Here is a 25715-nt window from a genome sequence, read left to right as displayed (position 1 = left end):
ACAAATACACAGTACAGGGGAAGTGGAGTGCGCAGCAAAAGAAACTGCACATCAACTACCTGGAACTATTAGCAATATTTCTAGCACTAAAAGCTTTCCAAATGCAAATAACAAACAAGGCAGTCCTGATCAGAACAGACAACATGACTGCAATGTATTATATTCAAAAACAGGGGGGGACACACTCTCTCCAACTGTCCAAACTAGCACAGGACATATGGAGATGGGCCATTCCTCAAAAAATCTACCTGTTAGCGGAACACCTACCAGGAATTCAAAATCAAATAGCAGACATCCTAAGCAGACAGTCAGAACAAGTTCACGAATGGGAACTGCACGACCAAATACTACAGCCATTCTTCCAAAAATGGGGGCAACCAGAGATAGATCTGTTTGCAAATCATCAGAACGCAAAATGCAAACAATTCGCATCCAGGTACCCACACCAAAGGTCCCAGGGCAATGCACTGTGGATAAATTGGTCCAACAAATTTGCTTACGCGTTCCCTCCTCTACCACTAATTCCATTACTGGTGAGGAAACTGCAGCAACACTCAATGACAATGATACTAGTGGCACCCACGTGGGCAAGACAGCCGTGGTTCACCACACTGCTACAACTCTCACAAGTACCACATCAAAAGCTAAGGTTATTACCCATGCATCTTACACAGAACCATGGAGAAATAATGCACCCAGATCCCAAACAACTGAACCTAGCGATCTGGCTCCTGAGGTCATAGAGTTTGGGTATTTAGATTTACCACCAGAATGCATGGAAATCATTAAACAGGCAAGACGTCCTACCACCAGAGCATGCTATGCAGCAAAATGGAAGAGGTTTGCTATACACTGTAACAGTAAGCACATCAACCCTCTGGACGCATCCACTAAACAAATCATTTGCTATTTATTACACTTACAGCAATGTAATCTAGCATATACCTCTATTAGGGTTCATCTAGCAGCCATAGCGGCGTACCTACAAAACAGACAACACCTGTCACTGTTTAAAGTACCAGCAATTAAAGCTTTCATGGAAGGACTCAAAAGAGTCATTCCACCAAGAAGACCACCTTCCCCAGTCTGGAATCTCAATATAGTGCTTACCAGACTAATGGGGCCACCCTTTGAACCTATGCATAGGTGTGAAATACAATTCCTCACATGGAAGGTGGCCTTCCTGATAGCTATCACGTCACTTAGAAGAGTAAGTGAACTGCAGGCTTTTACGATCCAAGAACCATTTATGCAGCTACATCAAAATAAAGTGGTTCTTAGAACAAACCCAAAATTCTTACCAAAGGTTATCTCAGCATTCCACATCAATCAGTCAGTGGAATTACCGGTTTTCTTTCCAAAACCACAAACAGTAGCGGAAAGAGCCCTACATACACTGGATGTTAGGAGGGCCATATTGTACTATATTGAGAGAACACAAACTTTCAGAAAGACAAAACAGCTATTTGTTGCGTTTTCTCCCACACATAAAGGCAATCCCATCTCCAAAGCGGGCATTGCCAGATGGATTGTAAAATGCATTCAAATATGCTACTTAAAGGCAAAGAGAACATTAACTGTTCCTCCTAGAGCTCACTCTACACGTAAACTAGGAGCATCTATGGCATTTCTGGGAAACATTCCACTAGATGACATATGCAAAGCGGCTACCTGGGTTACACCGCACACTTTCACAAAGCACTATTGTGTTGATGTGCACGCAACACAACAAGCTAGAGTGGGACAAGCAGTATTAAAAACATTGTTTCAGACAGTTGCAACAGACACGGGCGACCACCGCTAGGGAGAGAACTGCTGTATAGTCTATTCATAATGTACCATCTGCAGCCCATATGCCTCGAACGGAATATGCTACTTACCAGTATGCATCTGTTCTTGGCATAGAGGGCTGCAGAGTGGTACATGCCCTCCCAGCCTCCCCGGAAACCTGTGTCTGTTCCAACATTATCTTATTTAGATACACTTACATGGGCACTCTTATCTGTATTCTACTATACTACTCCATCTAACCCTACTATGGCAAAACAATCTAAGGATGGAGCAGATGCCCATGCGCACTACCAACTAAGGGAGGAGTCACCAACATACAAAAGACTCTCCAAGAGAAAAACAAAGTGCAATCATCCGAGCCCAACACCAGATGGCGATCTATTCATAATGTACCACTCTGCAGCCCTCTATGCCAAGAACAGATGCATACTGGTAAGTAGCATATTCCTTCTGGATCTAGTCAGGTGCCTGGGAAATATTCTAAGGTGAGGAATCAATAGAATCGATTAGATAGATTATCCACCAGAAAGAGCATTGCTGAAAGCAAATAATCTGTTCATCGAGTGGGCACATGCTTTGTAAATAATTTCACATCTACGTGTAACAGAATTATCTGATGGTATGAGGCACACAAGGTGCTGTCTTTGCCCGGCTTCAGCATAGCTGTTATTGTCTCCATGTTTGGGGTGACATCCCAGTAATTCGGAAGATCTGTAAGAACTCCACTAATAGTGGTAGTAGCTGGAGGGCTACATAGAAGGTAGCTGTTAAACCATCTGGGTTTGGAAACTTTGCTAGGTTGAAGGCTCTAGCCACCCAAAGGGCCTTCTGCTTGGTGAATCGTTGCCTCGTGTAGCTTAGGTAGATTCAAGACAGATGAATGTTGTTTTCACACCTGGGGTTCCGTTGAGGAGGCCTTATGGAGCTCTTGATAAATTGAATGAAAAGGTTTTAGCTTCCCCTCTTCAGTAATCTGTGTCGCTCTAGTTTAAATCTCCACATCTGCTACGAAAGCTCACATCTGCGTGGCTGTTCATTTCCTAATAATATACTTGCGTTGCCCCTGCCTTAGTGGTATTTCCTCCCTAAACATAATGTGCCTTATTATTTTCTAATGCCCGTATCTGTCCCAACAGTTTTTTCAAGGTGACCTTGACTGGATTTGCTTTTTGTTTTGCCTGTACAATTCTTAATTTATCAAGCAGTTTATTCAGTGGAGCTTTCCTCATTGCTTACAGGCTCTTTGATAAATGTTATTAATATAAATCATTATTTTAAATGTGCATTCTTATTGTGTTGTCAGTATGTGTAACATTGGTGTATCAACTGCATTATGTGTTTGAATGTATACAATAAAGGCCATTTAATTGATTCTTCTTCAGCTCAAAAAGAGAAAAGGTGCACAAAGGGGAGTCTCTGTAGAGGAATGATCTTTTAGAATAATGATGAAATCTAGAATATTTTTAAGATGCGTAGAAATCAAAGATAATCTCTAGTGCAAAAGTTTAAAGCAAGTATGTCCCCGGTGAAGAGATAATGTGCACACAAACATTTGGTATTGCTAAGCAACTTTTTATTCCAATGTATATCTCCCAACAGCCCCTGTAGTAAATTAATGAATCATTTTATATTCTTGAATTGATTGATGAATATAGTTATTATCAATGACTGGTATAGTGACTGTAATTATGTTCTCAGCTTATGCAGGCATTATCTGGACGGTTCAATTCCCATGTTCATGTAGAATATGAATGGAGACTTCATCATCATCAAGATCTGGATGAAAGTGATGATGATACAGATGAAAAGCTCCAGGTTTGTGTCCTTAATGATCATATTTACAGTTGTTCATCTTTGTTTTTTTTTTTTGTTTTTTTATAAGACCTTCAGTATTTCTAGTATTGGTTCATGCTTATAATACAGTTTGCCAAGCTGTTATGACATCAGATAAAGCTTGCATTTTTAAAAAAATGGTATTGTCCAGGAAATATAAATCTGATAGAGACCTCTAGCCACAGATTCCTTACCATAGAATATTCCCAGGCGTCAGGCTGGATCATAACTTTTTTTTTCTAACTGTCCCCCTTGTACGCCAGTAGGTGACATCGTTCAGCTATAGGTGGTGTCGTCATTTCTCGCACTGAAAATAACTTTTGAGGTGCCTGTATCGGCATCATCCCAGCGTGCTGACCTCAGTTTCTTCTTTTCCACGCCATCAGCATGGATCCCGATTGAGCTCCCTTCAGTCGTTATTTGACTGACTTTTTTCAACATTTTTTAAAAATTCTAGTGTGCCTTCTATTTTTCCAACTGTTTTTAGCAGATGTGCCTGAAGAAACCCACCAGGTTCATCCTTTGTGCTGCCATTGACAGATGTCAGTGACAGACCCCCACTTGGTATGACTGTAGTGCCTGGAGAGGGATCACAACTCTGCGTCATATGAGGGGTGTAAGATCATGAACCCCAAGGCCACCCGCAAGCAGGCCATGAAGCTCCTAGTCACTGTTCATTAGACTCCACGTTTCTCTAAGTCCCGTTCGCATGGGAGATCTCAGGACCACTCCTTGCCCTACTCCAGGACTTCTTCTAAGTTCCACTAGAAGTTAAAGCAATCTCCGATTTCTCTGCGTTACTCTCATTCTTCAGACAACATGAGGGAATGATGCCACAAGTCCTGACCTTGCTGTCCAGGTTGTTCCTGTGCAGCCAGCATTGAAAACAAGGTCTGCTCCACGCTCCCCTGAGTTCCCTGGAGTGGTAGCAACCCCAGCCTAATGTAGAGAGTTTTATGAGGCAATGAGCCTCAGTTTTGTTCGGTCAAACCCATCCGGTGTATCTCTGGGTCCCACTGTTTAGGGAGGCTCTTCGACTGGGGTTCCACCGGGCGGTTTGCGTTCGCCACCAGTTGGCCCCTTGAGATCTGTTGACGGATCTGGATCGGCCTGGCCATGACTTTGCAATCTCCTCTGGACGTTCATTCCAGTGGCACAGTTCCCAACACTGCCAAACCCATTGTGATTCCCGATGCCGATACAGAGCCACACTGACATTGCGCAACGTTGGTTCCGTCTCTGAGCAGGGTCACACAGGCTGAATTGGAGACAGCCATATTTTGCTGAATAGCTTACTGACAAACACGAATGGGGGAGGGATCTAATAAATCTCTGTTCCTAGACTGACCTCCCAGCCGAATGCATGGTCTACTACTACTGGTATGAGGACCTAGTTTCTTCTCTCCTCCCACAGTGGCTATGGTGAATGGGGGGTTTCCTTTGTAATGGTGGTCCAAAGTGCGGTTGCTGTCCTAGCTTGCAGCTGCCCAGGGTTCAAGTCAAAACAAGTGTTTTGATAGAAGTGCTTCAGCTGGGGTTATTCCCATCAGAACCCTTACTACTCTTCAACAAAACCCTCAGTGATGTCCCTCTTAGGGTCTGGGCCAAGCCTTGCACTGGCATCCCTGAGCACAGAACCATTGATCGCTGCCAGTGGCCCGCTCCTGTTGCTGGATAGCTTCGGAAAAAGGATTTTTTCTTCCCCCAGACTGGCAGTGCGGTCAGTAAACACCACATGCTTATTGAGCTGCTATTCCCTTACCGTGTGGGATACGGTTGTGCATGTGGAGCCAATGGTCCCAGATGTGGCCCAAGTCATACTTTCCCATGCCATGCTCTTGTTGACAGGCGAGACGCAGCAAAGTTCACAGTTAGATGTGGTTTGGATACGACGACTCACTGGCCAGAGCCATTGCTTCTTCAGTGGCTCTTCAACATCATGTGTGGTTGAGGAATGCTGGCCATTCAGGGGACGTCTAAGCCCCATTTATGGACATGCCATTCAATGGATCCTGTCTCGTTGGAGAGAAGGCGGTTTTGGCCTTGGAGAGATTTAAGGACAGTAGGGCCAGCCACTGCTAGGCTGTTGGGACTCTCTGTGGCCCCACGACAGCTGCATTCCACCTTACACCCATTCCGTGGCTACAGTAGGGGCTATGAGCTGCATCCTTTCCCCCCGTAGTCACCACAGCCAGCAGGCTCAGTCCATATGTGGCTGCAGACACAGCTCCCACTAGCCTTATGGGGCCCAAAAGCCATAGGTCCACCCAATCCGCTCTGCCCCCAGCAGCCGCACAGTCAAAGCCTCTTTAGTTTGCCTTCAATCTAGCATGGGCATTGACTGGCGGCAGAATCAGATACCATCTGCACAAGTGGAGTGAGATTACATACAAATCTCTGCTCCAGAAGGTCCAATGGGGTTACACCCTCCCATTCCAACAAGCCCTAATGCCACTCCCTCCGTCCCCAGATCGGCTGAGGGTAGATCAGGAAGTATAGGCCATCGAGAGGGTACTAGCATCAGAAGCAAGTTGTGGTTGCTATTTCTGATACTTTCTGGTGCCAAAGAAGGGTGGAGACCTCTTGTTATGTTCCATATAGGTACCCCAATATAGGCTCACGTAGTCACCTAACCTTCCACCTATAATCTCCCCTATCATTACACTACATAAAGGTTCTTGGCACTGACCTTTTACCCAGTTACTTCACTGCTTACAGGACTTAAGGTTTTCCCTGAAAACTAGCCTCATCCATTATGTATGAGGATTCTTGGAAACTCAGCAGGACTACCATCTCCGGGATAATAACTAAATACAAGGGTCATTCCTTACGTCATCCTTGGTCCAACATGACACAGCAAGGTAGAACCCATGAGGGTACCACTTTTAGTATATAAACACCATATCTTGTCAAGGTAGTCAGAGGAGAAAAGGACTTCCATGCCAACACACTGATGCGAGACGCTGTGGTTCCTGCACGCAGGCTCTCCATCTCGCAGTGGTCTGCCATGCTTTGCGGGGTGTCCATCTTGAGACTAAGACCAGTCTGTCATTCTGACTGCCTCCAATTTTAGACTATGCATGGAGGCAGTCGCCCAATGGATGATCAGCAATTCATTGAGGTTTAACGGCGAGAAGACGGAGATTCTGGTGTTCGGCAGAAAGGAGGAGATATGGTCGGCGGAATGGTGGCCCACTTCGTTGGGAGCCTGTCAAGCACCATCGGGCCTGGCTAAGAATTTGGGAGTCCTGATCGACCCCTTGCTTAGCATGCAGCAGCAGGTGAACAGAACAATTGCCACCTGCTGGGGTGTTATCCACATTCTAAGGAAGATCAAACACTACCTGTCCCCGCAAGCGAGAAAGCAAGTTGTGGTAGCCCTCATAGGGTCGAGATTGGACTACTGTAACGCACTGTATGCAGGGATCAACAAGGGCCTGCTGCAGCGTTTACAAATGGTTCAGAACGCCGCAGCGAGGTTTGTTTTAGACCTGCCCAGACGTTCATCAGCCACCGCTGCTAGGAAACTCCTTCATTGGCTCCCGATGGAGGACAGGATTCTTTTTAAAATTCTCTGCCTGACATATGGAGCCTTGGCGAGAAATAGGCCGGGAGGAATAGGAGACCTTTTGGTCCCTTATAGCCCCTCCAGAAATGTACGCTTTGCCAAGAAGTCTCTGCTACGAGCGCCCCGCATCCGTAGAGCTAAGTGGGGGGGCAGAGCTTTCTCGAGTCTTGCGCCTAATTTGTGGAACACCCTACCGGATGAAATTAAGTTCCTGTCTACTAGGCAAGCCTTCAGAAAGGCTTTGAAGACTCGTCTTTTTGCCAAAGCCTACCTGTAGTTTTTGTCTCTGCCTTTTTTTTCTGAGGACTTTTGTCTGTTAGGCGCCTTGATGCCTTCGGGTTTTAGTTGTGCATTATAAGTTGTTTTTCATTCATTCATTCAAGACGGGGTCCCACAGTTTCTCACTTCAGGTAATAGGGTTGACTTTATCCGAGAGAGGATTCTTGGCTTTACACCCACATACATGCTAGGTACACTTGGGTACATTTAGTTAGGGTCACATTGTATAAATGCTTATTGAAAAATGTCCCCACCGTTTATTCAGTGTATCTCTGTGAGACATAGTGAGCACGAGTGACTGAGAGAAAAGTATTGCTGTTTCCTCGTTCCTGAGGGATCAGGGTTGTCATGTTCGGTTGTTGCTAAGAACAATTCTCTCCTTGGCAAGAGGGGTTTCTAGTGGCATGGGAGCCAGCTGGTATATAGGCTAACATACCCGGTGGGGGTGTTTAGAATCAGTTCGGACACCAATCCTACAGTTCATGTTGTCTAAACACCAGATCCCATATTGGTTTGTAGGAACTACACGACATGGCGCCGCCAACATTGCTTTGGTACTTATGTTACAGTCAACTCTGAGTAGTTCAGTCACGTTTTTCTCAGAGACCCCTACTCACATTTCTCCAGAGACATCTGGATTGGGAAGGGAACTATCAGCCAAAGCTGAGTAGGCATATCCTATGTATTCGCTATAGGTTTATCGAGCTTGTTGGACAAACTTTTCCCATTGTGCATAAAACCATATCTCAAATTCAAATTCAAAAAATTATTTATTTCGGCTTTGTTGCCATAAAAGAAACAATGCATATACATTACAATTAAAAAGCATTACAGCATAGAACTTTAAAACCATTAGCTAAAAAAAATACATTTCATGTTAGGAAACAATCGGAGCACAAACGACATTAAAATTCTAGGATTGACCCCCCACTAGTTTCTAGAAGGTAGACCAATTCTATTTCTAGGGATGACCTCAATTACAGTTGATGCCCCATTTTTTTCCTTTGGAAAAAAATAGAATGTAAAAATCTACTTACACTAAATATTATTGGTTGCGTTGTGTTAGTTGTAAGAATTCTCAAAGCCTGTGTACATGACCTCACGCCTAACAGTAGGCATATTGGTTTAATCCATCTTTTCCTAGCCCGTAAGTACGCAGGGCAAAAAAAGAGGATATGTTGCTCATTTTCTATCTGGTGGTATTCGCACATGGAGCAAATTTCATCTGTTGCTATGGATGAAGTGTTTGAGCTCCTAGCCCTAGCCCAACGTGCCAAGGTTGTCTTTATTAAAAGGTTTCCATATCTAAATTTTAGAAATAAAGGTTTGGCAAGAGGGGGCTCTATTTCATCCATAAAAGTCTCAAATAATGGCACGTCCTTAAAAGTAAGGACGTTTGTTACTAAAGTCCCGCCAGTTGAAGCACTTATGATCATGTTAACAATAAAGGTCCAGAAGGCCCTTTTTAAAATTAATTTCGAGTTGGGTGGAAGTTGGTCGGGGTTCTCCCAAAAATGTTTCAGACCTATTTTGCTGAGCCAAATTTTAACATGCTTAAACCATGGGATAGCTTTTAAATTGTCAAGCTCCATAATTTCTTTTAGCCCGTCTCTATAATCTTGTAGTTCGGGGACCCGCCATAGTCTAACCCATAGCATCAGTAGGCGAATTATAATATGGTGATCAGTTCTTTTGATGTTTAGGTCAAATTGAAGGGGAACTAAAGGAGTGCCTCTCGGGACCCTTACCAAACTTCGCATAAAATTATTGTCCAGGACACTAAAAGTGTCCTTGGACCCAGGGCTCCAAATTTCTGCACCATATCTCAGTTTCCTTGAAACTCTTCCTCGAAAACCTTTGTCAACAATGGCTGACGAAGACGCCGCTATGCGAGCACAACGTGCTGTAGTTGAGGAAGAACTAGAAGGGAAATTAATTATTTCGGAAAATGTCAGAACTGCCCTTACTCTAAAACAAGCAGACTACAGAGTCGCGTCTAGGGGTGGGACAGTAACATTTGTGATTGAGGCTCACGAGACATATAGAACAGAGGTTTTCTATTCATGGGTTAAATTCCCACAAGCAGAAGCACAATCAAATACATTTCATTCTTACACTGAAGGTAAAACACCAGATGAATACTGTCCTTGTGAAGACATTGAAGTTCAGCTCACCTACCAGGAGAACATAAACTGGTTTAAAGGCACCCTCCCCCACACAAAAGACAAAGTAAGTCTAGGTCCGCTTAGTAGAAATGAAATCACTAGGCCGGTCCAAGCTGCTTACACACCACATCCAGACATTGACTCAATGCCAGTGGCAGGCTTATGTCAACTTCATAAAGAAATAATAAAACTTTACAGAAACCAGACACAGTTTGTGATGAGAACACTCACCCTTCAGCCAACAAGGGCTACTCAAACAGGATAAATTCAGGGATCTACAAATAAAATTACACCACAGACGCTATACACAGTTATGGGTAAAATGCCCACTAAACATGAGCAAATGCCATTCTGGATAGCTCAAAAAAGAGCACAGCCAGAGACAGTATTTCCACACACAAGCCCTCAAGAAAAACACAGAATGTTAACTATTTTCTTGCCAATGGGGATAGCTCCCGAAATGGAGGATTGTACCACTTGGGGTGCAATTTTCGCTGGCATATATACCAGCACTCATGGTATCCCATCATTAGCAGTATTAAGACAAATACAAACTGAGTATAGAGCAGAACCTGCTCTAAACTTAGGGATGAAATTATTAGGTTATTTTGCCCAGGTATCAGCTATAATATTAGCAAATATAAAAGGGGAGGCAGCAGTAGTGGCACTACACCAACGCCTGAGGGATTTCACTCCTTTACAACAGGAATGTGAATAGAGATAGTTTGGGCGCTAGAGCAACTAAACCTCAACTCATGGGTGGGCTTGAAAAGGATAACTCCAAGCAAGCACCTGATTCTTTCAAGAAGAAATGGAATAACAATGTTAAGGTTGTACCTCCGAAATGAAGTACAACCTTAGGAATAGAGATAACATAAAAAAGCTGACTGGTATCAAGATATTGATACACTTTCCTCACGTTCCTTTCAGGGTTCACCAAGAAACTCAGAGAGGGAAGAGCGGTCAGAACACAGACAAAAAGAGCGTACAAAGTCCAAAGACACGCCACACACACAGCAGATTATACTTCTAAGAAAGAAGAGAAGCCATGATCAAAACCCCAATTTAAAAAGAAAAAAGTAGCAAGTCTTAAAGTTAGACATGCCCAGAATTCTGAGGACACAACTTCTGAACGGGGAATGGGCTCTGACGATGCTAGACAGCACAGCAGAAGTAACAATAGCTCGCCAGAACCTGGTGGAATTTCTGGTGACAGCGGAGTTGTATGAGCATATCTCATATGGCTATGACATCCTTTTAGCTGAGAAAGATTGACCGCCTGAGATTGTTAGGGATTGCCCAAATGGAGAAACAGTTATCTTACCGTCCTTTTCTGAACTTGTTAAAATTTACTTAAAACACACATATGCGCAGGAGTGGGAGGTAGCCCTTGCTCCGGCCTTATATCACAACCATGTTGGATGGAATGCTGAGTCACTACAACATGTAATCCCAGTAAAACCTACTCCAACTCCACAGAGACAGTACCGAATAAAACTAGAAGCAAAAAGCAGGTCAGGGAGATCATAGATCAACTTGAATACCAGGGCGTAATTGAAACTTGCACCCCTCCTATGAATAATCCTTTGTTTACCGTAAGGAAACCGGATAATTCATACCGTCTAGTTTTTTACTATAGACATCAGAGCACATGCACAAAGACATTTGCAGTACAGAATGCACACATAGCGCCTAAAAGCAGTTATTTAACCGCCTTTTCCGCACTAGGTTTGCACGTTAAAATTGGGTCGACTCAACCAAGGGTACAGGAATAGCTCCTAGTTGTTCAGCGCTAGGGTAACATAGTTACTTCAGAATTTGGATGAAGAGGCATTGTCCTATGTAGATTATGTTTATCTGACAAATGATGATTTAAAGGATCACATGTCCAGGGTGAGCAACATAATTTTGGGGTTCATCTCTGAGGGCTACAAATTTAATGTAAAAAATTAAAAATAGCCCACCTCAATGTCCTTTTTTTGGGATATGAGTTATCAAGTGAAGGAAAAAGCATGCTCCAACCTCCTAAGTCGCTGAAAAACACCATCCATATTGGGATTTGTACATTTTGGCAAAACATACATTTTAGATTACGCAGAAAAAAGTAAAACCTTTCTACGACTTGATAAGACCTGATTTTTATCGGTTAGGCATTGGACATAGGAACACACAGATATCTTTTGTTCCCTACAAGCTGACATGATAGCTTGAAAACACTTGCAGACACGCAAAAATGTCTGCAACCTGGTAATCAGTGTTATAGCGGATTGATCTGGGTCCATTTACGTAACCTTCAATGAAGGAGAAACGTTATCCATAGCACACTTGTAAAAAAACGCTGAAATGTGCTTTGCTTCTACAGAGAAAATCCTGACAGCAGTACAGATCGCTGTAGTAAGAGAAAGAGCACTGGCTCAGGGGAAATGAATAACTGTTGTAAATCTGGTAGCAGCCTTAGAGGCTGCTACAATGGTAAGCGTTACTAATGCTAAAGCCTTACATCCAAGATGGATGTGATGGGCTAATTCTCTCACTGCAATGGATGTAGAATACAGATATGACCCTAATCTAAAGACACAAGCATTCCTGCAATGTGAACAAGAATATCCTCTACCAAATGAAATAATGCCTGTACATTAGTATGAATATATTATTTACACTGACGGATCTGCTCAGCCTGCTATAGGAAGTAAACAGCAATACAGCACTGCGTTTACGATTTTAAAGGGTTGTACTTAGGAATGCAAGTTCCATCCGGTGATACAAAGACACAGTCTCTAGACGACTGCACGGCTCAGCTGGCAGAATCAAAAGCCTTATTACTGGCACTAATAAATACGATTGAGAATTCCCCACACTGATTGTGTTCGATTCTATTTATTGTGTCCAGTGATGCAACAAATTTCTTCACTACTAAAGTCAAAATGGGTTTAAAGACTCAAAAGGTGGCAAAATGAAGCATAAAATGCTATGGGAACAGGTAGCTGAGTTGAAAAACTAACTACAGAAAGCTCATGTGATACGCTGAGTCATCAATGTGATGGCGTTCACATTGAAGGAAATTAATTGGCTGATGAAGCCGCAAAGGGGCAGTACGAACTGCTGCCGTAACTGCAATCATCCGTTCGAAAACGAACACATAATGGTTGCTGTCTTTGCTTCACGCAAAAACAGCACAGCCTTACCGAAAGATTTTCCACCCAAGTACTCCCACAAGTTAGATGCAAACAATATTCTGTATGCTGACATTCCAGGAGTGGGGGATAGAGTAATACCAAACATGGATCGCAGATTCAGTTTAATACTAGCTGCACACTAGGGTCTAGGTTCTGCGCACGCATGAGTTACAGCAACAGTTTCTTTACTGAAAAAACGCTATTGGTGACCTAGTTTAACAAAACAGACAAAGAGTTTTGTCTCAAAATGCAACATCTGCCAACAGATGAAGGGTTCAACTGTGGCACGTCCAGCACAGACACCACTACTAATATCAGAAAAACCACTCGCGTATGTCTATTTGGACCACTGCGGCCCCCTACAATCGGATGGAGCTTACAAGTACATCTTGGTGGCAGTGGATTCATGCTCTAGATTCCTATGAGTATGGCCTCAGCGCTCGGCTGAAGCTCAAATTGTTATAAAAGATTTGCGAGTCTTTACAGGGACATATGCAGTTGGCACATTACAATCTGACTGCGGCCCTGAGTTTAGCTCCATAGCTTACAAGGGAGCCATGGGTGTAGTATTGCGGGGTATACACTCAAAATATCGAGTTTTTAATATCAATTTGCATTAATATCTATTAAAAAATATAGAATGGACACAATATCGACTGGACAGAATATAGACTAAAAAATATCGAATAGGATAGCATTAATATCGAATCAAAAATATAGAATGGACATAATATTGAATGGACAGAATATAGACAACAAAAATATAGAATGGACAGATTATAGATTACAAAAATATAGAATGGACAGAATATAGACTACAAAAATATCGAATTTGAGGTAAGTAAGTTAATATCAATTTTGAAGTGTTTTTTATGTTAGTATATGTTTGAAAAATGTATATTTATTTTATTCATATAAAATAATTTTTTTTATGGTATTTAATTTTTGCGTAATATAATTCTGTAGCGGGTTCTGGGTTTATAGGGGAATAGGATGGGAAGTAATTTAATTATAATTAAATATGTTAATTTATTAATTGGTATTTATTTCGAATTAATTGTTAATTATTCATTTTTAATTAAAATATAATTGGTAATTAATTTTAATTAATTGATTAATTGATACATATGTTAATTTAAGTAATTTATTTTCTGTAGCGGGTTGTGGGTTTATAGGGGAATAGTGTGGGAAGTAATTTCATTATAATTAAATATGTTAATGTATTTATTGGTGTTTATGTTGAATTAATTGTTAATTAATTATTAATTGTTAATTATTTAAAATATAATGGGTAATTAATTGTAATGAATTTATTAATTGATAATTATGTTAATTTTATTAATTTATTTTCTGTAGTGGGTTGTGGGTTTATAGGGGAATAGGGTGGGAAGTAATTTAATTGTAAGTAATTCAATTTTTAAAATCGTAATTTTTTTATCTATTTTTTTATTATTTTTTAATTGTTAATTTTTTGTTAATTGGTAAAGAATTTGTATTAGTAGGTAATTATTTTGAATAATTAATTTTTATTTTTATTTTTAATTAATTAATATATTATATAAAAGTGTTAATTATTTTAATTAATTTGTAATTGGTATTAATATTTATTTTATTTTTATTTATATATGAAGTATTTACTTTCCCTACTATTGCACTCACTGGAGTGGGAATAGTAATTTTTACTCCTACGCTATCCAACGCTTTCCCTACTGTTGCACTATCTGGATTGGGAATAGTAATTTTTACCCCTACGCTATCCAACGCTTTCCCTACTGTTGCACTCTCTGGAGTTGGAATAGTAATTCTTACCCCTACGCTATCCAACGCTTTCCTTACTGTTGCACTCTCTGGAGTGTGAATAGTTATTTTTACCCTAAGCTATCCAACGCTTTCCCTACTGTTGCACTCTCTGGAGTGGGAATAGTAATTTTTACCCCTAAGCTATCCACCGCTTTCCTTACTGTTGCACTCACTGGCGTGGGAATAGTAATTTTTACCCCACCGCTATCCAACGCTTTCCCTACTATTGCACTCTCTGGCGTTGGAATAGTAATTTTTACCCTCCCGCTATCCAACGCTTTCCCTACTGGTGCACTCACTGGAGTGGGAATAGTAATTTTTACCCCTACGCTATCCAGCTCTTTCCCTACTGTTGCACTCACTGGAATGGTAATAGTAAAATCTGAAAGAAACACGTTAGTGTTAGATTCCTTACCTTAGAATATCCCCACGCGTCAGTCTGGATCCGGAAACTTTTGCGTAGCAGTACCCCTGCGCGTCGGTAGGCGTCGTCTGCAGGCGTCCCCTGCGGCTCCGTGTCCGTCGTCGGCGTCGTGCGCCGTGATGACGTCGCCGGAGTATATAGACGCCGCCTCCGCGCGCTGACGTCAGTTCTTCTTTTTTCCGCGCCAGTGGACGCAGATCTGAAGAGCAGTACTCCGGTCTTTTGACCAAGTTTTTCGAATAGTTATTTCTCTCTTTGTGCCTGATAGGATGCCTGGGTTCAAGCACTGTGATGACTGTGAGCGCACGATGTCGGTCACAGACCATCACCGCCTCTGTCTCCGGTGTCTGGGCCCCGACCACGACGTGGACTCCTGCGTCGACTGCCGGGCCCTCACCAACAAGGCTAGGCGGGAGCGATCCCGCAAGCTACTGGAGCTCCGGGTGTCGGCCCCACGTCGGGACCGGGGGCGGTCCCGGTCCGGCCGGAGGTCGAGAGAGCGTTCGAGGGAGCGGTCGCGGAGCGGCGCCGAGCGTTCCGGAAGTCGACACCACTCGTCAGGCTCATCAGGTAAGAAGCACAAGAAGTCGGGGCGTCGTCATCGTACCCCCGACGCTCGCGCGATGCGGCCGGGGGCTCGGGTGACCCCAACCCCGCGGCTCCGCGAGAGTCGCCGGCGCGGCCTGCCTCATACCCTCCGGTCCCTGGGCACGGCGCGACGCCTGAGGAGATCGAGACGTTCCTCATGGCCATGAGGGCGCTCGCTTCTCCGACGGGGCCTACGGCGCCTTCGGGCCCAGTGCTACCGTCTGGGGGCCCTGGCGGTTCGGGTGTCCCTGCCTCGGCGCCGTCGGGTGCTCCGGCCCCGGCGCCGCCGACGGCTCCGACCCCGGCGCCGCAAGGGCCTTCGGGATCGGCGCCGGCTGGTCTTCCGGCCTCTCCGGCGCCGTTACCATCCGGGTTACCCCCGACGCCGTCCCCGCGCGGCGCCGGTTCTCCGGTGCCGGCTCCGGCCGGCAACGGGGCTCCGACGCCGGCTCAGGGCGGCGCCGTCCCCCTACCTTCCCCGACGCGGAGCCGGACCGGCGTCGCTCGACGCCGGGCTCGGCGCCGGTGGGGCCCATGAACCCCGAGGAGCCGGTCTACATCGTTGACTCCGAATACGGAGAGGATGAAGAGTTCGGTGAAGGTTGGGAGGGGTCCGAGGACCCTCTGTCACGCGAGTGCCAGTATGACCCGGACTGGACAGGTGACTTGGGGGATGCCAGTGGTCTGGACGACTCTCCTAACCCTGGTTTGATCTCTCCTCCAACCGTGGCATCGGTGGAGGGAGCTGCATATTCAGTGGTGCTGATGAGGGCTGCCAAGGCCTTAAACCATGAGCTCCCCGTCGCGGCCGTGAGGCCTAACATGCTCACTGAGGTCTTCAAACCGCAGTCATGCCCACAGGAGCCACTGCTGCCGTTTAATGAAGCCTTGTCAGACGTTCTGTTGGGCACGTGGTCCAGGCCCGCTTCAGGTGCGCCTGTTGATCGGAACGTGGCCAGGCGCCACCGTCCTTGTCCGGACGACCCCAAGTTCCTGTCTACCCACCCCACTCCTGAGAGTCTGGTGATCCAGGCCTCGACCTCCCAGTCCGCATTCCCGTCGGCCCCGCCCGACCGGGAATCCAAGAGGTATGACCAGTTTGGCAAGAAGGTCTTCTCGTCCATTAGTTTGGGCCTGCGGTCTTGCAACACCGCTTGCCTCTTGGGCCGCTACACCCACTCTGTGTGGGACACGGTCGCGGAACTGCTGCCAGAATGCCCCATGGAGGTGCGGGCAAAACTCGGTCAGGCTGTGGCTGAGGGCCGAGATGCAGCGAAATATTCAATACGGTGTGGTCTTGATACGACCGACTCGCTGGGCAGGGCTATGTCAACGACGGTGGCGATTCGTCGCCACGCCTGGCTGAGATCCGCCAACTTTTCGGCTGATGTCCAGAATACGTTGATGGACATGCCGTTCGATGGCTGTCACCTGTTCGGTGACAAGGCGGACCACGCGCTGGAACGCTTCAAGGACTCCAGGGTCACGGCCAAGTCCTTGGGTCTCTCGACCCAGCGTCAGCAAACGGGTTCGTTTCGTCCCTTTCGTGGCCAAGGAAGGGGCGCCCCCACACGTGCTGCCAGCCACGCGCCGTGGAAACCGCCGTGGCGGCGGTCGGGGACAACGGCGGGGTCAGACCACACCTCCCCCCGCGGCATCTGCCTCAAAATCCTCCTAGTCCGTGCTTTCGGCCCCATGTGACGCCAGTGGGTGGCAGGGTTCGCCATCACCACGCTCACTGGCGCACGATCACTTCGGACAGGTGGGTGCTGCAAATCGTCCGAAGGGGCTACTCCCTCCCCTTCGAGACCACTCCTCCAGCCATGCCACCGCAGAACCACCGTGTGTCGGGGGACCACTTGACACTTCTGCAGGAGGAAGTTACGGCCCTCTTGGCCAAGGGGGCCATCGAGCGCGTTCCTGGGCCAGAAGTAGGGCGTGGTTGTTATTCCCACTACTTTCTGGTACCCAAGAAGGACAAGGGGGGCCTACGTCCTATCTTGGATCTAAGGAACGTCAACGGCTTCCTCCGGAAGGAGAAGTTCAAGATGTTGACGTTCGCTCAGGTCTTGGCTGCTCTAGACCCACGAGACTGGATGGTAGCGTTGGACTTGCAGGATGCCTATTTTCACATCCCCGTCCTGCCGGCCCACCGGCGTTACCTGCGGTTCACGGTAGGCCAGGAGCACTTTCAGTTTATCATGCTTCCCTTCGGCCTTACCAGCGCCCCACGGGTGTTCACAAAGGTGATGGCGGTGGTCGCAGCCCATCTGCGCTGGTTGGGGGTTTCAGTCTTCCCCTACCTAGACGACTGGTTGTTGAATTCGGGCTCGCCCCAAACAGTCGTCCACCACCTTCAGATGACGGCAGACCTCTTGCACGACCTGGGGTTCTCCATCAATGTGCCGAAATCACACCTGTGTCCCTCTCAAAAGCTCCTTTTCATCGGAGCGGTTCTGGACTCGGCGCAGTTTCGGGTTTATCCTCCGGAACGGCGGGTCAGGGATATTCAGGCTTTGATTCCCATCTTTCAGCCGCTATCCCGGGTTTCGGTCAGGTTGACCGCTGCGGCTGCTGGGACTGATGGCTTCCTGCATCCTTCTGGTGCATCACGCCCGGTGGCGGATGCGGGCTCTGCAGTGGGACCTGAAGTTTCAGTGGGCCCAGCATCAGGGCAACTTGTCCGACCACGTCTTGATCTCGGAGGGCACTGCGAGACAACTGCAGTGGTGGCTTACGGACCGCGATTGGGTCAGGGGCAAGTCCCTCTCCCTTCCCCAACCGGAGCACGTTGTCGTGACGGACGCGTCCCTCCAGGGCTGGGGTGGCCACTTGGGAGAGGCAGAGATCAGAGGCATCTGGTCTCCGGCGGAGTCCCGGCTCCATATCAACCTGTTGGAGCTGCGGGCGATTCGTCTGGCACTGAAGGCATTCCTCCCCTTTGTCAACGGGAGTGTAGTGCAGGTGTTCACCGACAACACCACCGCCATGTGGTACTGCAACAAACAGGGCGGAGTGGGGTCGTGGACCCTTTGCCAGGAGGCTCTGCGCCTCTGGCAATGGCTGGAACGTCAGGGCGTGACTCTGACGGTTCAACACCTGGCAGGTTCCCTGAACGCCAGGGCGGACGAACTCAGCCGTCGGTGCTCGATGGATCACGAATGGCGTCTGAACTCGGACGTGGCGCGAGGCATCTTTCTGCAATGGGGAAAGCCTTGGTTAGATCTATTCGCCACAGAAGAGAGCGCGCAATGTCATCAGTTCTGCGCGTTGGAGTTTCCAAGACGGCACTCGCACGGCGACGCCTTTCGGCGCGAGTGGAGTTGCGGTCTGTTATACGCCTTTCCGCCTATACCACTTCTGCCCAGAGTGCTGCAGAAGATCAGGCGCGACCGGGCCCAAGTTATCCTTGTGGCTCCGGACTTTGCTCGAAGGTACTGGTATCCCGAGCTACTCAGCATGTCAGTCGGTCCCCCGATCCGCCTGCCTCTTCAGGAGGACCTTCTGTCGCAGCAGCAGGGGACGGTCCTCCACCCGAACCTGTCCAGTCTCCACCTCCATGCTTGGAGATTGAGCGGCGGCAGTTGAGGCCATTTGACTTGCCTCCTGAAGTCTGTGATGTTATTCTGGCAGCCAGGCGTCCCTCCACTAAGTCGGTATACGCCTGTCGGTGGAACAGATTTGTGGCATGGTGCACAGCAAAGGCTGTGAACCCTCTTTCTGCCCCTCTTTCGGAGGTTCTTCTGTTTCTTCTTTCTCTTGCCCAGCAGGGCTCTGCTCTGGGCACTATCAAGGGCTACCTTTCTGCCCTTTCAGCCTTTTTGAGGCTTCCTGATCAGCCTTCTTTGTTCAAATCCCCGATTGTAACTGGATTCTTGAAGGGCATCACTCACATGTTTCCACCTGTTCCGTTTGTGATGCCCCAGTGGGATTTGAACCTGGTTCTAACCTTTCTGATGTGTGCTCCCTTTGAGCCCCTTCATTCTTGTCCTCTCCGTCTCCTGACTTTAAAGACGGCTTTCCTGGTTGCCATCACCTCTGCCAGGAGAGTGAGTGAGCTCCAGGCTCTTTCTGTCCAGTCCCCTTTCCTGTCCATTCATCCTGACAAGGTGGTGCTGAGGACTAGACCTTCTTTCCTGCCCAAGGTTGTTTCGGCCTTTCACATCGGGCGGTCCATCACCCTCCCTTCCTTCTTCCCGCCTCCGCATCCTTCAAAGGATGAAGAGCGGCTCCATCGTCTGGACCCAAAACGTGCGCTTTCATTTTACATGGATCGCACACGCCAGTTCCGGGTGGATGACCAACTGTTTGTTGGCTACGTGGGTGCGAAGAAGGGACGGGCGGTCTGTAAACGAACTATCTCTCGATGGGTCGTTCTCTGCATCAAAGCGTGCTACTCTTTGGCTCGGAAGGAGCCTCCTGTTGGGCTGAGGGCCCATTCCACTCGGGCCACGGCGGCTACTACTGCCCTGGGCCGGGGAGTCCCCTTGCAGGACATTTGCCAAGCGGCTACGTGGGCCTCGCTGCACACCTTTGCGAGGCACTACTGCCTGGACAGTCAAGTCCGGAGGGACGGCTTCTTTGGCCGTTCTGTCCTCCAGGACTTTCTGGTGTAGTATTGTATTGGTTCGCAGACCCACCACCGGGGTTGGTATTGCTGGGGTATGTATTCTAAGGTAAGGAATCTAACACTAACGTGTTTCTTTCAGATGAACAAGTTACTTACCTTCGGTAACGATATATCTGTAAGAAACATTAGTTAGTGTTAGATTCCTTACCGAACCCACCCATCCTCCCCGTTCTGCGAACTGATACCTAGGGTTAAGGACATCCCTTTCAGGGCCCTAGTTCTACATGGCACCAGTGTTGGTTCTCTCATGGCTCTGCGTCTCCTGGCGCGGAAAAGCTGTGTACAAAGAACTGACGTCAGCGCGCGGAGGCGGCGTCTATATACTCCGGCGACGTCATCACGGCGCACGACGCCGACGACGGACGCGGAGCCGCAGGGGACGCCTGCAGACGACGCCTACCGACGCGCAGGGGTACTGCTACGCAAAAGTTTCCGGATCCAGACTGACGCCTGGGGATATTCTAAGGTAAGGAATCTAACACTAACTAATGTTTCTTACAGATATATCGTTACCGAAGGTAAGTAACTTGTTCTTTAACCCTCTCGCTATCCTATGGTAAATATATTGTATATTTTTTATTAATACTATGTTTATATATGTATTTTAAAAAAAAATCATTTATGTTAATTATTTATTAATTTTAATGTTATTTAACTATTTTAAGTATGTTTAAGTTAGTTATATTTATTATTTCATAAATTTTAAATTCCTTTTAACTATTTAAAAAAATCAATATTTTGACTATCAATATTTTTTACAACAATATTTTGGATTCGATATTTTTGTACTTACCTGTTTGGAGATAGGAAGTCGATATTTTGGCATTCTATATTTTTTACTCGATATTTTTGTAGTTCTATATTTTTGCCATCGATATTGTTTCAGTGATCCGTATTGCGGTACTCCTCTCAGTACCATCCCGAGGGAAATTCGGTCGTGGTGAGGAAAAGCCACAACTAAAAGCAATCTTTAACAGCAAGAGTATTAGGCTCGGGTGGTAGTTGGGTCAATCACTTATACGGGGTCCAACGTGTCCTCAATAACATGCCAAGAAGTTCTCTAGGGGGTGTCACTCCTTACAAGGTCCTATTTGGGAAGAGAATGTTGGGATTTGATCTTGATTATGAAAGTACAGTGGCGAATGAAAAGCCATTTGATATCAATGTATGTCTGGCTGTTTTACAGATCTGAAAGAAACATGTTAAATATGGATTCCTTACCTTAGAATTACCCCCAGGCGTCAGACTGGATCCGGAAAGTTTTTTCGTCAGCAGTACCTCTGTGCGTCGTAAGGTGGCGTTGGCCGGCTGCGCTTCCGTTGGCCGCGTTGTGGTCGCCAGGATGAAGTCGTGGTAGCTACTTAGATGCCGCCCTTGGGCGCTGACGTCAGTTCTTTCTTTTTCCACACCAGCCAGTGCAGATCCTGAGAGAGCGGTGCCTCCAGTCACTTTTTGACTGACTTTTCTGAGGAACTTTTGTCGATGTCTTTTTTGAGTCGAGGACTCCTGGTGCACGAGGGATGCTCGGTTTCAAGGCATGCGGTCGGGGGCCTGATTTCGGTTACAGATCCGCACCACGTATGCCTCTGTTGCCTGAAGCGCAACCACAACTCCAAGTCGTGCTCAGACTGCCTGGCGATGGCTCCGAAGCCTTTGCAGGAGTGGTCCCTAAAGATGCTTAAGCGCCGGCGGTCAGCTCTGCGCGGTTCGAGTTCCCGGTCATGAGGGAGGTTGAGGGACCGGTCGCGGAGCCATCACCGCTCGGCCAAGTCATCGAAGCCTTCGCACTCTGGGTCGGGTAAGTCGAAGCACAAAAAGAAGTCAAAGAAGCATCGTCGCTCTTCGACTTCTCGGCGTCGGTCAGCTGAGGCGACGAGGGATGCGGGCGGTGCCCCTCCTGCAGCTCCGCACGTGGAACCCAAACAGTCAACTCCGGGCTTCCCTCCCTTCCCGGGACCCGGAGCGACTCACGCCCAACGACATAGGTTTTACGAGGCAATGCATGTCATCCTTGGGCAGCACAAACCTGTCAGCACGCCTTCGGGCACCGCGGACTCAGTTTGGGGGCGTAGGCCTTCTCCGCCATTGGCTCCAGTCCCCCTTGGATCCAGGCCTGGATCCGGAACCGCAACCGACGCCGGTCGTGTTCCAGGCCGGCGTCGACCCCGGCCTCCATCCCGATGTGGACCCAGAGCTAGACCGGTCTTGCCCGACACAGTATCCGGCACCCAATTGTGTTTTTGTGCTCATCTTCACTCTTGGGGTCCCATTTTGCCCAGATTGACAACCTGAGGATGAGGAGGAGGACTGGGAGGGGTCAGGTGACCCTTTAACTGATCAGCTGGAATCTGAGCAGGACTGGAGAGAGGAACTAGGGAAAGCCAGTGGTCTTGGCGCATCCCCCGACCTTGACATGTTGTCTCCTACCGTGGCTACGGTAGAGGGAGCATCATACACAGTGTTGTTGCGTAGGGCAGCCGAGGCCCTCCACCTCAAGCTTCCTATGGTGGCGATCAGGACTAAATTCCTGACGGAGGTGCTTCAGCCGGCAGCGAGCTCTTCGGAGCCCCTGCTGCGGTCTAGTGAGGGCCCTTAGTGATGTCCTTTTGGGCACATGGTCCAGGCCCAACACAGGGGCGCCTGTGGATAGGATGATTGCCCAACGCCACCGCCCAGCTCCGGGCGACCCCACTTTCCTCTCCCAGCACCCCACCAAGGAAGGCTTAGTTGTCCAAGCCTCCACTTCCAAGAGCGCATTCCCTACCGCTCCACCGGAAAAGGAATCCAAGAAGCAGACCATCTTGGGAAGAAAATGTTCTCTTCCGCCAGCTTGGGACTGCGGTCGGTAAACACTGCATGTCATTTGGGCCATTATTCCCACTATGTGTGGGACGCGGTTGCGCACTGTCTGGAGTAGGCCTGGACACTCTTCTCCCAGGCTGTCGCCATCTGGAGGTTCAGGGGGCCAGCGGGCGGGCCAGTCCACCAACCCCCCCTCTGCAGAAGCCTCCTAGTTCGACCTTTCTGGCCCATCAAACGCCAGTGGGCGGCAGGATTCGCCATCACCTCTCCCACTAGCGCACCATCACGTCGGACAGGTGGGTTTTGCAAATAGTCCGAAGGGGCTACTCCCTCCCCTTCGAGGCTACCCCTCCAGCCATGTCACCTCAATACCACAGCATGTTGGAGGATCACCTGGCACTTCACCAGTTTTGGCTCTCTTGGCCAAGAGAGTAATCAAGCTCGTTCCTGCCCCTGAAGTAGGTTGTTGTTGCTATTCCCACTACTTTCTGGTGTCCAAGAAAGACAAGGGCCTGCGTCCTAGCTTGGATCTCAGGAACGTCAACAAGAGATGTCCAAGATCTTGACGCTCACTCAGGTCCTCTCTGCCCTCGACCATGGAGACTGGATGGTAGCATTGGAATTGCAGGACGCTTATTTTCACATCCCCGTCCTGCCGGCCCACCGGCGTTACCTGCGGTTCATGGCAGGCCATGGGCATTTTTTTTCAGTTTACCCTGCTCCCTCGAGTGTTCACAAAAGTGATGGCGGTGGTTGCAGTTCATCTGCGCAGATCATGGGTTCCAGTCTTCCCCTATCTCGACGACTGGCTGTTGAAGGCGGGCTCGCCCAAGGCAGTCGTCTCCCACCTCCAGACTACTACCGAGCTCCTGCATTCGCTGGGTTCCCCATCAATGTGCCGAGGTCACACCTGATTGCCTCTCAGAAGCTCCTCTTGTCACGACGCGGTTTCGGGTTATCCTCCCGAACAGCGAGTTCAGGATATTCGGGCAATGATTCCGATCTTTCAGCCTCTATCCCGGATTTCGGTCCAGATGACCCTGAGGCTGCTGGGCTTCATGGCCTCCTGCATCCTGCTGGTCGATCATGCCAGGTGGCATATGCGGGCTCTGCAGTGGGACCTGAAGTTCAATTGCGTCCAGATCTCGGAGGGCACTGCTCGACAGTTGCACTGTTGGCTCACAAAACAGGGTTCAACGGCAGATACCTCTCCCTTCCCCAACCAGAACACACAGTGGTGACAGACACATCCCTTCTGGAATGGGGCAGCCACATGGTAGAGGCGAAGATCAGAGGCCTCTGGTCTCCGACGGAGTCCGAGCTCCACATCAATCTTCTGGAGATTCAGTTGATTCGTCTTGCACTCAAGGCTTTCCTTTCCTCTGTCCGGGGAAGAGAAGTGCAGGTGATCACGTACAACACCACTGCCATGTGGCTCTGCAACAAACAGGGCGGGGTGTGGTTGTGGATCCTATGTCAGGAGTCCCTCCGCATCTGGACATGGCTGGGAACATCAAGGCATATCCCTGGTGGTTCAACATCTGGCAGGATCCCAGGGAGGACCAATTCTGCAGCAAGTGCATGATGGATCACGAATGGCGTCTTCAAACAGAGGTGGTGCAAGGCCTCTTTCAACAGTGGGGAGAGCCTTGGTTAGATCTATTCGCCACCGAAGAAAACGCGTAACGTCAGAAATTCTGCGCATTGGAATTTCCAAGGCGGCACTCGCTAGGCAATGCTTTTCGTGGCGAGTGGAGTTGCTGTCTGTTGTACGCCTTTCCACCTATATCACTTCTGCCCAGGGTGCTGAAGAAGATCAGGTGCGACCAGGCCCAAGTCATCCTTGTGGCTCTGGATTGGCATGAAGAGTTTTGTATCCCGAGCAGCTCAACATGGCCATCGATCCTCCAGCCCGTCTGCCTCTTCGGGAGGATCTTCTTTTGCAGAAACAGGAGACAGTCCTCCATCCGAACCTGCCCAGCCTCCACCTCCTTGCATAGAGATTGACCTGCGGCAGTTACCGTCTTTTGACCTGCCTCCTGAGGTTTGCGATGTAATCTTGGCAGCCAGGCGTCTCTCCACTAAGACGGTATATGCCTGCCGGTGGAACAAGCATGGTGCACAGCAAAGGCTGTGGATCCCCTTTCTGCCCCTCTTTCGGAGGTTCTCTTGTTCCTTCACTCTTTAGCCCAGCAGGGCTCTGCTCTGGGCACTATCAAAGACCATCTTTCGGCCATCTCTGCCTTCCTTCTGCTTCCCAATCAGCCTTCTCTTTTTAAGTCCCCGGTTGTTAATCGTTTCCTGAAAGGCATAACTCATCTCTTTCCTCCTATCCCCTTTGTTATGCCTCAGTCGGACTTTAATCTAGTATTAAACTTTTTAAGGAGCACTCTCTTTGAGCCACTTCACAACTCTCCTTTAAAGCTTCTGATACTTAAAAACGTCTTTCCTGGCAGCCATCCTTTCTGTCAGGCGGGTGAATGAGCTCCAGGCCCCTTCCTCCATGCCTCTTCCTCCATGCCTCTTCCTCCATGCCTCCTTTCCTGTCTGTCCATTCGGACTTGTCCATCCTTCCTGCCCAAGTTGTCACTGCCTTTCATATCGGGCAGACCATCACTTTGCCCACCTTATTTCCGTCTCCGCATCCTTCGAAAGAGGA

At 47.9% G+C, this 25715-nt stretch overlaps 1 protein-coding gene across 2 annotated transcripts in view; it reads left to right on the top strand.

The window, feature by feature from the left end:
• ASAP2 (ArfGAP with SH3 domain, ankyrin repeat and PH domain 2) overlaps positions 1–25715 on the top strand; it is a 1186778-nt gene that overhangs the window by 931707 nt on the left and 229356 nt on the right. For both annotated transcript variants that reach the window (XM_086926365.1, XM_086926364.1), the window contains exon 21: positions 3490–3606. In XM_086926365.1, the coding sequence (XP_086782491.1) occupies positions 3490–3606 (117 nt within the window). The remainder of the gene's footprint in view (positions 1–3489; positions 3607–25715) is intronic.

This window comes from Lissotriton vulgaris, chromosome 6, assembly GCF_964263255.1.
Source record: "Lissotriton vulgaris chromosome 6, aLisVul1.2, whole genome shotgun sequence".
In the NCBI taxonomy this organism is placed as follows: Eukaryota; Metazoa; Chordata; class Amphibia; order Caudata; family Salamandridae; genus Lissotriton; species Lissotriton vulgaris.
This window is presented reverse-complemented; position numbering and strand designations above follow the sequence as displayed.